Source organism: Carcharodon carcharias (assembly GCF_017639515.1).
Source record: "Carcharodon carcharias isolate sCarCar2 chromosome 35 unlocalized genomic scaffold, sCarCar2.pri SUPER_35_unloc_7, whole genome shotgun sequence".
NCBI classification, from domain to species: domain Eukaryota; kingdom Metazoa; phylum Chordata; class Chondrichthyes; order Lamniformes; family Lamnidae; genus Carcharodon; species Carcharodon carcharias.
In genome coordinates this window covers 150312-163033 of record NW_024470723.1, presented here as the reverse complement: position 1 = coordinate 163033, position 12722 = coordinate 150312, and the positions used below count along the sequence as shown (strand labels likewise).

Here is a 12722-nt window from a genome sequence, read left to right as displayed (position 1 = left end):
CTGAATGGCCTCCTCCTGTTGCTGTGTGACCGGCTGGAGAGGGGCTGAATGGCCTCCTCCTGTTGCTGTGTGACCGGCTGGAGAGGGGCTGAATGGCCTCCTGTTGCTGTGTGACCGGCTGGAGAGGGGCTGAATGGCCTCCTCCTGTTGCTGTGTGACCGGCTGGAGAGGGGCTGAATGGCCTCCTGTTGCTGTGTGACCGGCTGGAGAGGGGCTGAATGGCCTCCTCCTGTTCCTGTGTGACAGGCTGGAGAGGGGCTGAATGGCCTCCTCCTGTTCCTGTGTGACAGGCTGGAGAGGGGCTGAATGGCCTCCTGTTCCTGTGTGACAGGCTGGAGAGGGGCTGAATGGCCTCCTCCTGTTCCTGTGTGACAGGCTGGAGAGGGGCTGAATGGCCTCCTGTTCCTGTGTGACAGGCTGGAGAGGGGCTGAATGGCCTCCTCCTGTTGCTGTGTGACAGGCTGGAGAGGGGCTGAATGGCCTCCTCCTGTTCCTGTGTGACAGGCTGGAGAGGGGCTGAATGGCCTCCTCCTGTTCCTGTGTGACAGGCTGGAGAGGGGCTGAATGGCCTCCTCCTGTTGCTGTGTGACAGGCTGGAGAGGGGCTGAATGGCCTCCTCCTGTTCCTGTGTGACAGGCTGGAGAGGGGCTGAATGGCCTCCTCCTGTTCCTGTGTGACAGGCTGGAGAGGGGCTGAATGGCCTCCTGCTGTTGTATGATGATGGATGTTGACTGTAATATTCCTTGTGTTCTTCCCAGGATGTGAAAGCTCACCAGGAGGAAGAGGTGAGGTCTCTGCAGCAACAGCTGGAGCAGGTAACCAGGAGCTTTGAGGAGGTGGCACAAGACATGAAGCATCTGATGGTCAACATCACTCAGGTACCGACTGAGGGTCAGGAGCTAATCCGCCTGGATGTGCAGCGTGGGGGGGGCTCTGGGGTCTGTATCGTGGGGAGACAGGCCCCGGGGTCTGTATGGGGTGGGGGGGGGGGGTAGAGGGGGAGACAGGCCCCGGGGTCTGTACTCGGTGGGGGGGGGGAGAGGGGGAGACAGGCCCCGGGGTCTGTACGGGGTGGGGGAGGGGACGACAGGCGCCGGGGTCTGTACGGTCTCTGTGTGGGCGTGGTGAGCCGGGGGTCTCCCTGTGTGCGGTGAACTGTCGGTAATGTTTGTGGTGATTTTCTGCAGGTTGAGGAAGAGTCTGGTGTCCTGGAGCAGACGAACAAGGGGAAGGAGGAGTTGGTCCGAGTGAAGCGAAGGACGTTGGAGCTTCTCCCAGACGCAGATAATAACCTGCTCAAACTGCAGGTGGGATTTCCCCAAACCCACGGCAAATTCTCCACCCGAAAAATCTCCCCAGCTCCACTGTTACCCTCGGCTCAAGAGGAATGGCACAGACGCACCGGCGATGATCTTCCCCTCGGCCCCTCCCCCTCCCCTCGGCCCCCCACCTCCCCTCAGCCTCCCCTCCCCTGGTTGCCCCTCGGCCACCCCCGATGTCCGTCGGCACCCCCTGCCCCCATGTCCCCGCTCTATGTTAGGACCATTGTGTGTGAGTCTTGCATGTTTTGACTGTGTCGCTGAGGCTGTTTGTGTATTTCAGGGTGTTTACTGTGTCGCTGAGACTGTTTGTGTATTTCAGGGTGTTTACTGTGTCGCTGAGACTGTTTGTGTATTTCAGGGTGTTTACCGTGTCGCTGAGACTGTTTGTGTATTTCAGGGTGTTTACTGTGTCGCTGAGACTGTTTGTGTATTTCTCAGGGTGTTTACTGTGTCACTGAGACTGTTTGTGTATTTCAGGGTGTTTACTGTGTCGCTGAGACTGTTTGTGTATTTCTCAGGGTGTTTACTGTGTCACTGAGACTGTTTGTGTATTTCAGGGTGTTTACTGTGTCGCTGAGACTGTTTGTGTATTTCAGGGTGTTTACTGTGTCACTGAGACTGTTTGTGTATTTCTCAGGGTGTTTACTGTGTCGCTGAGGCTGTTTGTGTATTTCAGGGTGTTTACCGTGTCGCTGAGGCTGTTTGTGTATTTCAGGGTGTTTACTGTGTCGCTGAGACTGTTTGTGTATTTCTCAGGGTGTTTACTGTGTCGCTGAGACTATTTGTGTATTTCAGGGTGTTTACCGTGTCGCTGAGACTGTTTGTGTATTTCAGGGTGTTTACCGTGTCGCTGAGGCTGTTTGTGTATTTCAGGGTGTTTACAGTGTCGCTGAGACTCTTTGTGTATTTCAGGGTGTTTACTGTGTCGCTGAGGCTGTTTGTGTATTTCAGGGTGTTTACCGTGTCGCTGAGGCTGTTTGTGTATTTCTCAGGGTGTTTACTGTGTCACTGAGACTGTTTGTGTGTTTCAGGGTGTTTACTGTGTCGCTGAGACTATTTGTGTATTTCAGGGTGTTTACAGTGTTGCTGAGGCTGTTTGTGTATTTCAGGGTGTTTACCGTGTCGCTGAGACTGTTTGTGTATTTCAGGGTGTTTACCGTGTCGCTGTGGCTGTTTGTGTATTTCTCAGGGTGTTTACTGTGTCGCTGAGGCTGTTTGTGTATTTCAGGGTGTTTACTGTGTCGCTGAGGCTGTTTGTGTTTTTCAGGGTGTTTACTGTGTCGCTGAGGCTGTTTGTGTATTTCTCTGGGTGTTTACTGTGTCGCTGAGACTGTTTGTGTATTTCAGGGTGTTTACTGTGTCGCTGAAGCTGTTTGTGTATTTCTCAGGGTGTTTACCGTGTCGCTGAGGCTGTTTGTGTATTTCAGGGTGTTTACCGTGTCGCTGTGGCTGTTTGTGTATTTCTCAGGGTGTTTACCGTGTCGCTGTGGCTGTTTGTGTATTTCAGGGTGTTTACCGTGTCGCTGAGGCTGTTTGTGTATTTCTCAGGGTGTTTACTGTGTCGCTGAGGCTGTTTGTGTGTTTCAGGGTGTTTACTGTGTCGCTGAGGCTGTTTGTGTATTTCAGGGTGTTTACTGTGTCGCTGTGGCTGTTTGTGTATTTCAGGGTGTTTACTGTGTCGCTGAGACTGTTTGTGAATTTCTCAGGGTGTTTACCGTGTCGCTGAGGCTGTTTGTGTATTTCTCAGGGTGTTTACTGTGTCGCTGAGTCTGTTTGTGTATTTCTCAGGGTGTTTACTGTGTTGCTGAGGCTGTTTGTGTATTTCAGGGTGTTTACTGTGTCGCTGAGACTGTGTATTTCTCAGGGTGTTTACTGTGTTGCTGAGGCTGTTTGTGTATTTCAGGGTGTTTACTGTGTCGCTGAGGCTGTTTGTGTATTTCAGAATGTTTACAGTGTTGCTGAGGCTGTTTGTGTATTTCTCAGGGTGTTTACTGTGTTGCTGAGGCTGTTTGTGTATTTCAGGGTGTTTACTGTGTCACTGAGGCTGTTTGTGTATTTCAGGGTGTTTACCGTGTCGCTGAGACTGTTTGTGTATTTCAGGGTGTTTACTGTGTCGCTGAGACTGTTTGTGTATTTCAGGGTGTTTACAGTGTCGCTGAGGCTGTTTGTGTATTTCTCAGGGTGTTTACTGTGTCGCTGAGGCTGTTTGTGTATTTCAGGGTGTTTACAGTGTCGCTGAGACTGTTTGTGTATTTCAGGGTGTTTACAGTGTCGCTGAGACTGTTTGTGTATTTCAGGGTGTTTACCGTGTCGCTGTGGCTGTTTGTGTATTTCAGGGTGTTTACCGTGTCGCTGAGACTGTTTGTGTATTTCAGGGTGTTTACTGTGTCGCTGAGACTATTTGTGTATTTCAGGGTGTTTACAGTGTTGCTGAGGCTGTTTGTGTATTTCAGGGTGTTTACCGTGTCGCTGAGACTGTTTGTGTATTTCTCTGGGTGTTTACCGTGTCGCTGTGGCTGTTTGTGTATTTCAGGGTGTTTACCGTGTCGCTGAGGCTGTTTGTGTATTTCAGGGTGTTTACAGTGTCGCTGAGGCTGTTTGTGTATTTCAGGGTGTTTACTGTGTCGCTGAGGCTGTTTGTGTATTTCAGGGTGTTTACCGTGTCGCTGAGGTGTTTGTGTATTTCTCAGGGTGTTTACCATGTCGCTGAGGCTGTTTGTGTTGTTCAGGGTGTTTACCATGTCGCTGAGACTGTTTGTGTATTTCAGGGTGTTTACCGTGTCGCTGAGACTCTTTGTGTATTTCTCAGGGTGTTTACTGTGTCACTGAGACTGTTTGTGTGTTTCAGGGTGTTTACTGTGTCGCTGAGACTATTTGTGTATTTCAGGGTGTTTACTGTGTCGCTGAGACTATTTGTGTATTTGAGGGTGTTTACTGTGTCGCTGAGACTGTTTGTGTATTTCAGGGTGTTTACCGTGTCGCTGAGACTGTTTGTGTATTTCACGGTGTTTACCGTGTCGCTGTGGCTGTTTGTGTATTTCTCAGGGTGTTTACTGTGTCGCTGAGGCTGTTTGTGTATTTCAGGGTGTTTACTGTGTCGCTGAGCCTGTTTGTGTTTTTCAGGGTGTTTACTGTGTCGCTGAGGCTGTTTGTGTATTTCTCTGGGTGTTTACTGTGTCGCTGAGACTGTTTGTGTATTTCAGGGGGTTTACTGTGTCGCTGAGGCTGTTTGTGTATTTCAGGGTGTTTACCGTGTCGCTGTGGCTGTTTGTGTATTTCTCAGGGTGTTTACTGTGTCGCTGTGGCTGTTTGTGTATTTCAGGGTGTTTACCGTGTCGCTGAGGCTGTTTGTGTGTTTCAGGGTGTTTACTGTGTCGCTGAGCCTGTTTGTGTTTTTCAGGGTGTTTACTGTGTCGCTGAGGCTGTTTGTGTATTTCTCTGGGTGTTTACTCTGTCGCTGAGACTGTTTGTGTATTTCAGGGTGTTTACTGTGTCGCTGAGGCTGTTTGTGTATTTCAGGGTGTTTACCGTGTCGCTGTGGCTGTTTGTGTATTTCTCAGGGTGTTTACTGTGTCGCTGTGGCTGTTTGTGTATTTCAGGGTGTTTACCGTGTCGGTGAGGCTGTTTGTGTGTTTCAGGGTGTTTACTGTGTCGCTGAGACTGTTTGTGTATTTCAGGGTGTTTACTGTGTCGCCTGAGACTGTTTGTGTATTTCAGGGTGTTTACTGTGTCGCTGAGACTGTTTGTGTATTTCAGGGTGTTTACTGTGTCGCTGAGGCTGTTTGTATTTTTCAGGGTGTTTACTGTGTCGCTGAGACTGTTTGTGTTGTTCAGGGTGTTTACTGTGTCGCTGAGACTGTTTGTGTTGTTCAGGGTGTTTACTGTGTCGCTGAGACTGTTTGTGTATTTCTCAGGGTGTTTACTGTGTCGCTGAGACTGTTTGTGTATTTCAGGGTGTTTACTGTGTCGCTGAGACTGTTTGTGAATTTCTCAGGGTGTTTACCGTGTCGCTGAGGCTGTTTGTGTATTTCTCAGGGTGTTTACTGTGTCGCTGAGACTGTTTGTGTATTTCTCAGGGTGTTTACTGTGTCGCTGAGACTGTTTGTGTATTTCTCAGGGTGTTTACTGTGTTGCTGAGGCTGTTTGTGTATTTCTGAAGGTGTTTACCGTGTTGCTGAGGCTGTTTGTGTTTTTCAGGGTGTTTACTGTGTCGCTGAGACTGTTTGTGTATTTCAGGGTGTTTACTGTGTCGCTGAGGCTGTTTGTGTTTTTCAGGGTGTTTACTGTGTCGCTGAGACTGTTTGTGTTGTTCAGGGTGTTTACTGTGTCGCTGAGACTGTTTGTGTTGTTCAGGGTGTTTACTGTGTCGCTGAGACTGTTTGTGTATTTCTCAGGGTGTTTACTGTGTCGCTGAGACTGTTTGTGTATTTCAGGGTGTTTACTGTGTCGCTGAGACTGTTTGTGAATTTCTCAGGGTGTTTACCGTGTCGCTGAGGCTGTTTGTGTATTTCTCAGGGTGTTTACTGTGTCGCTGAGTCTGTTTGTGTATTTCTCAGGGTGTTTACTGTGTTGCTGAGGCTGTTTGTGTATTTCAGGGTGTTTACTGTGTCGCTGAGACTGTTTGTGTATTTCTCAGGGTGTTTACTGTGTCGCTGAGACTGTTTGTGTATTTCTCAGGGTGTTTACTGTGTTGCTGAGGCTGTTTGTGTATTTCTCAGGGTGTTTACTGTGTTGCTGAGGCTGTTTGTGTATTTCAGGGTGTTTACTGTGTCGCTGAGACTGTTTGTGTATTTCAGGGTGTTTACTGTGTTGCTGAGGCTGTTTGTGTATTTCTCAGGGTGTTTACCGTGTTGCTGAGGCTGTTTGTGTTTTTCAGGATGTTTACAGTGTTGCTGAGGCTGTTTGCGTATTTCTCAGGGTGTTTACAGTGTCGCTGAGGCTGTTTGTGTATTTCAGGGTGTTTACTGTGTCACGGAGGCTGTTTGTGTATTTCATGGTGTTTACCGTGTCGCTGAGACTGTTTGTGTATTTCAGGGTGTTTACTGTGTCGCTGAGACTGTTTGTGTATTTCAGGGTGTTTACAGTGTCGCTGAGGCTGTTTGTGTATTTCTCAGGGTGTTTACTGTGTCGCTGAGGCTGTTTGTGTATTTCAGGGTGTTTACAGTGTCGCTGAGACTGTTTGTGTATTTCAGGGTGTTTACTGTGTCGCTGAGGCTGTTTGTGTTTTTCAGGGTGTTTACCGTGTCGCTGAGGCTGTTTGTGTATTTCAGGGTGTTTACCGTGTCGCTGAGGACTGTTTGTGTATTTCAGGGTGTTTACTGTGTCGCGAGGACTGTTTGTGTATTTCAGGGTGTTTACAGTGTTGCTGAGGCTGTTTGTGTATTTCAGGGTGTTTACCGTGTCGCTGAGACTGTTTGTGTATTTCTCTGGGTGTTTACCGTGTCGCTGTGGCTGTTTGTGTATTTCTCAGGGTGTTTACTGTGGCGCTGAGGCTGTTTGTGTATTCTCAGGGTGTTTACCAGTGTCGCTGAGTCTGTTTGTGTATTTCAGGGTGTTTACTGTGTCGCTGAGGCTGTTTGTGTTTTTCAGGGTGTTTACCGTGTCGCTGTGGCTGTTTGTGTATTTCAGGGTGTTTACCGTGTCGCTGAGACTGTTTGTGTATTTCAGGGTGTTTACTGTGTCGCTGAGACTATTTGTGTATTTCAGGGTGTTTACAGTGTTGCTGAGGCTGTTTGTGTATTTCAGGGTGTTTACCGTGTCGCTGAGACTGTTTGTGTATTTCTCTGGGTGTTTACCGTGTCGCTGTGGCTGTTTGTGTATTTCTCAGGGTGTTTACTGTGGCGCTGAGGCTGTTTGTGTATTTCTCAGGGTGTTTACCATGTCGCTGAGGCTGTTTGTGTATTTCAGGGTGTTTACCGTGTCGCTGAGGCTGTTTGTGTATTTCAGGGTGTTTACAGTGTCGCTGAGGCTGTTTGTGTATTTCAGGGTGTTTACTGTGTCGCTGAGGCTGTTTGTGTATTTCAGGTGTTTACCGTGTCGCTGAGGTGTTTGTGTATTTCTCAGGGTGTTTACAGTGTTGCTGAGGCTGTTTGTGTATTTCTCAGGGTGTTTACTGTGTTGCTGAGGCTGTTTGTGTATTTCTCAGGGTGTTTACTGTGTCGCTGAGGCTGTTTGTGTATTTCAGGGTGTTTACTGTGTCGCTGAGGCTGTTTGTGTATTTCAGGGTGTTTACTGTGTTGCTGAGGCTGTTTGTGTATTTCTCAGGGTGTTTACCGTGTTGCTGAGGCTGTTTGTGTTTTTCAGGATGTTTACAGTGTTGCTGAGGCTGTTTGCGTATTTCTCAGGGTGTTTACAGTGTCGCTGAGGCTGTTTGTGTATTTCAGGGTGTTTACTGTGTCACTGAGGCTGTTTGTGTATTTCAGGGTGTTTACCGTGTCGCTGAGACTGTTTGTGTATTTCATGGTGTTTACTGTGTCGCTGAGACTGTTTGTGTATTTCAGGGTGTTTACAGTGTCACTGAGGCTGTTTGTGTATTTCAGGGTGTTTACAGTGTCGCTGAGGCTGTTTGTGTATTTCTCAGGGTGTTTACTGTGTCGCTGAGGCTGTTTGTGTATTTCTCTGGGTGTTTACTGTGTCGCTGAGACTGTTTGTGTATTTCAGGGTGTTTACTGTGTCGCTGAGGCTGTTTGTGTATTTCAGGGTGTTTACCGTGTCGCTGTGGCTGTTTGTGTATTTCTCAGGGTGTTTACTGTGTCGCTGTGGCTGTTTGTGTATTTCAGGGTGTTTACCGTGTCGCTGAGGCTGTTTGTGTATTTCTCAGGGTGTTTACCGTGTCGCTGAGGCTGTTTGTGTTTTTCAGGGTGTTTACTGTGTCGCTGAGGCTGTTTGTGTATTTCTCTGGGTGTTTACTGTGTCGCTGAGACTGTTTGTGTATTTCAGGGGGTTTACCGTGTCGCTGTGGCTGTTTGTGTATTTCTCAGGGTGTTTACTGTGTCGCTGTGGCTGTTTGTGTAGTTCAGGGTGTTTACCGTGTCGCTGAGGCTATTTGTGTATTTCTCAGGGTGTTTACCGTGTCGCTGAGGCTGTTTGTGTATTTCTCAGGGTGTTTACTGTGTCGCTGAGGCTGTTTGTGTGTTTCAGGGTGTTTACTGTGTCGCTGAGACTGTTTGTGTATTTCAGGGTGTTTACTGTGTCGCCTGAGACTGTTTGTGTATTTCAGGGTGTTTACTGTGTCGCTGAGACTGTTTGTGTATTTCAGGGTGTTTACTGTGTCGCTGAGGCTGTTTGTGTTTTTCAGGGTGTTTACTGTGTCGCTGAGACTGTTTGTGTATTTCTCAGGGTGTTTACTGTGTCGCTGAGACTGTTTGTGTTGTTCAGGGTGTTTACTGTGTCGCTGAGACTGTTTGTGTTGTTCAGGGTGTTTACTGTGTCGCTGAGACTGTTTGTGTATTTCTCAGGGTGTTTACTGTGTCGCTGAGACTGTTTGTGTTGTTCAGGGTGTTTACTGTGTCGCTGAGACTGTTTGTGTTGTTCAGGGTGTTTACTGTGTCGCTGAGACTGTTTGTGAATTTCTCAGGGTGTTTACCGTGTCGCCGAGGCTGTTTGTGTATTTCTCAGGGTGTTTACTGTGTCGCTGAGACTGTTTGTGTATTTCAGGGTGTTTACTGTGTCGCTGAGGCTGTTTGTGTTTTTCAGGGTGTTTACTGTGTCGCTGAGACTGTTTGTGTATTTCTCAGGGTGTTTACTGTGTCGCTGAGACTGTTTGTGTTGTTCAGGGTGTTTACTGTGTCGCTGAGACTGTTTGTGTATTTCAGGGTGTTTACTGTGTCGCTGAGACTGTTTGTGAATTTCTCAGGGTGTTTACCGTGTCGCTGAGGCTGTTTGTGTATTTCTCAGGGTGTTTACTGTGTTGCTGAGTCTGTTTGTGTATTTCTCAGGGTGTTTACTGTGTTGCTGAGGCTGTTTGTGTATTTCAGGGTGTTTACTGTGTCGCTGAGACTGTTTGTGTATTTCTCAGGGTGTTTACTGTGTCGCTGAGACTGTTTGTGTATTTCTCAGGGTGTTTACTGTGTTGCTGAGGCTGTGTATTTCTCAGGGTGTTTACTGTGTTGCTGAGGCTGTTTGTGTATTTCAGGGTGTTTACTGTGTCGCTGAGGCTGTTTGTGTATTTCAGGGTGTTTACTGTGTTGCTGAGGCTGTTTGTGTATTTCTCAGGGTGTTTACCATGTTGCTGAGGCTGTTTGTGTTTTTCAGGATGTTTACAGTGTTGCTGAGGCTGTTTGCGTATTTCTCCGTGTGTTTACCGTGTCGCTGAGACTGTTTGTGTATTTCTCTGGGTGTTTACCGTGTCGCTGTGGCTGTTTGTGTATTTCTCAGGGTGTTTACTGTGGCGCTGAGGCTGTTTGTGTATTTCTCAGGGTGTTTACCATGTCGCTGAGGCTGTTTGTGTATTTCAGGGTGTTTACCGTGTCGCTGAGGCTGTTTGTGTATTTCAGGGTGTTTACAGTGTCGCTGAGGCTGTTTGTGTATTTCAGGGTGTTTACTGTGTCGCTGAGGCTGTTTGTGTATTTCAGGGTGTTTACCGTGTCGCTGAGGTGTTTGTGTATTTCTCAGGGTGTTTACCATGTCGCTGAGGCTGTTTGTGTTGTTCAGGGTGTTTACCGTGTCGCTGAGACTCTTTGTGTATTTCTCAGGGTGTTTACTGTGTCACTGAGACTGTTTGTGTGTTTCAGGGTGTTTACTGTGTCGCTGAGACTATTTGTGTATTTCAGGGTGTTTACTGTGTCGCTGAGACTATTTGTGTATTTGAGGGTGTTTACTGTGTCTTTGAGACTGTTTGTGTATTTCAGGGTGTTTACCGTGTCGCTGAGACTGTTTGTGTATTTCACGGTGTTTACCGTGTCGCTGTGGCTGTTTGTGTATTTCTCAGGGTGTTTACTGTGTCGCTGAGGCTGTTTGTGTATTTCAGGGTGTTTACTGTGTCGCTGAGGCTGTTTGTGTTTTTCAGGGTGTTTACTGTGTCGCTGAGGCTGTTTGTGTATTTCTCTGGGTGTTTACTGTGTCGCTGAGACTGTTTGTGTATTTCAGGGGGTTTACTGTGTCGCTGAGGCTGTTTGTGTATTTCAGGGTGTTTACCGTGTCGCTGAGACTGTTTGTGTATTTCAGGGTGTTTACAGTGTCGCTGAGGCTGTTTGTGTATTTCAGGGGGTTTACTGTGTCGCTGAGGCTGTTTGTGTATTTCAGGGTGTTTACCGTGTCGCTGAGACTGTTTGTGTATTTCAGGGTGTTTACCGTGTCGCTGTGGCTGTTTGTGTATTTCTCAGGGTGTTTACTGTGTCGCTGTGGCTGTTTGTGTATTTCAGGGTGTTTACCGTGTCGCTGAGGCTGTTTGTGTATTTCTCAGGGTGTTTACTGTGTCGCTGAGGCTGTTTGTGTGTTTCAGGGTGTTTACTGTGTCGCTGAGGCTGTTTGTGTATTTCAGGGTGTTTACTGTGTCGCTGAGACTGTTTGTGTATTTCAGGGTGTTTACTGTGTCGCTGAGACTGTTTGTGTATTTCAGGGTGTTTACTGTGTCGCTGAGGCTGTTTGTGTTGTTCAGGGTGTTTACTGTGTCGCGGAGACTGTTTGTGTATTTCTCAGGGTGTTTACTGTGTCGCTGAGACTGTTTGTGTATTTCAGGGTGTTTACTGTGTTGCTGAGGCTGTTTGTGTATTTCTCAGGGTGTTTACTGTGTCGCTGAGGCTGTTTGTGTATTTCAGGGTGTTTACTGTGTCGCTGAGGCTGTTTGTGTATTTCAGGGTGTTTACTGTGTTGCTGAGGCTGTTTGTGTATTTCTCAGGGTGTTTACCGTGTCGCTGAGACTGTTTGTGCATTTCAGGGTGTTTACTGTGTCGCTGAGGCTGTTTGTGTATTTCAGGGTGTTTACTGTGTCGCTGAGGCTGTTTGTGTATTTCAGGGTGTTTACTGTGTCGCTGAGACTGTTTGTGAATTTCTCAGGGTGTTTACTGTGTCGCTGAGACTGTTTGTGTATTTCTCAGGGTGTTTACTGTGTCGCTGAGACTGTTTGTGTTGTTCAGGGTGTTTACTGTGTCGCGGAGACTGTTTGTGTATTTCTCAGGGTGTTTACTGTGTCGCTGAGACTGTTTGTGTATTTCAGGGTGTTTACTGTGTTGCTGAGGCTGTTTGTGTATTTCAGGGTGTTTACTGTGTCGCTGAGGCTGTTTGTGTATTTCAGGGTGTTTACTGTGTTGCTGAGGCTGTTTGTGTATTTCTCAGGGTGTTTACTGTGTTGCTGAGGCTGTTTGTGTATTTCTCAGGGTGTTTACTGTGTCGCTGAGACTGTTTGTGTATTTCAGGGTGTTTACTGTGTCGCTGAGACTGTTTGTGTTGTTCAGGGTGTTTACTGTGTCGCGGAGACTGTTTGTGTATTTCTCAGGGTGTTTACTGTGTCGCTGAGACTGTTTGTGTATTTCAGGGTGTTTACTGTGTTGCTGAGGCTGTTTGTGTATTTCTCAGGGTGTTTACTGTGTCGCTGAGGCTGTTTGTGTATTTCAGGGTGTTTACTGTGTTGCTGAGGCTGTTTGTGTTTTTCAGGGTGTTTACTGTGTCGCTGAGGCTGTTTGTGTATTTCTCAGGGTGTTTACTGTGTCGCTGAGGCTGTTTGTGTATTTCTCAGGGTGTTTACTGTGTCGCTGAGGCTGTTTGTGTATTTCTCAGGGTGTTTACCGTGTCGCTGAGACTGTTTGTGTATTTCTCAGGGTGTTTACTGTGTCGCTGAGGCTGTTTGTGTATTTCAGGGTGTTTACTGTGTTGCTGAGGCTGTTTGTGTATTTCTCAGGGTGTTTACTGTGTCGCTGAGGCTGTTTGTGTATTTCAGGGTGTTTACTGTGTTGCTGAGGCTGTTTGTGTATTTCTCAGGGTGTTTACTGTGTCGCTGAGACTGTTTGTGAATTTCTCAGGGTGTTTACCGTGTCGCTGAGACTGATTGTGTATTTCAGGGTGTTTACTGTGTCGCTGAGGCTGTTTGTGTGTTTCAGGGGGTTATTGAGAGCAGTGCTCAGAGAATCGTGAACCTGGCCAATCAGTGGGAGAAGCACCGGGTGCCCCTCATCGAGCAGCAGCGTCGTCTCCGAGCGTTTATTAATAACCGCGAGGTAACTTCACTCTGTCTAACGCGCTTGCACCCCGAGCAGCCTCTCTATCTACCCCTCTCTCCCCCCCTTCCCCCTCTCTCCCCCCCTTCCCCCTCTCTCCCCCCCTTCCCTCTCTCTCCCCCCCCTTGCCCCCTCTCTCCCCCCCTTCCCTCTCTCTCCCCCCCTTCCCCCTCTCTCCCCCCCTTCCCCCTCTCTCCCCCCCTTCCCTCTCTCTCCCCCCCCTTGCCCCCTCTCTCCCCCCCTTCCC

General features: G+C 48.0%; 1 protein-coding gene across 1 annotated transcript in view; it reads left to right on the top strand.

Moving 5' to 3' along the window:
• The window catches only part of ccdc22 (coiled-coil domain containing 22), a 65319-nt gene that overhangs the window by 36343 nt on the left and 16254 nt on the right, over nt 1–12722 (top strand). Inside the window, exons 9-11 of the mRNA XM_041181497.1 lie at nt 759–878; nt 1188–1307; nt 12359–12475. Of these exons, the coding sequence (XP_041037431.1) occupies nt 759–878; nt 1188–1307; nt 12359–12475 (357 nt within the window). The remainder of the gene's footprint in view (nt 1–758; nt 879–1187; nt 1308–12358; nt 12476–12722) is intronic.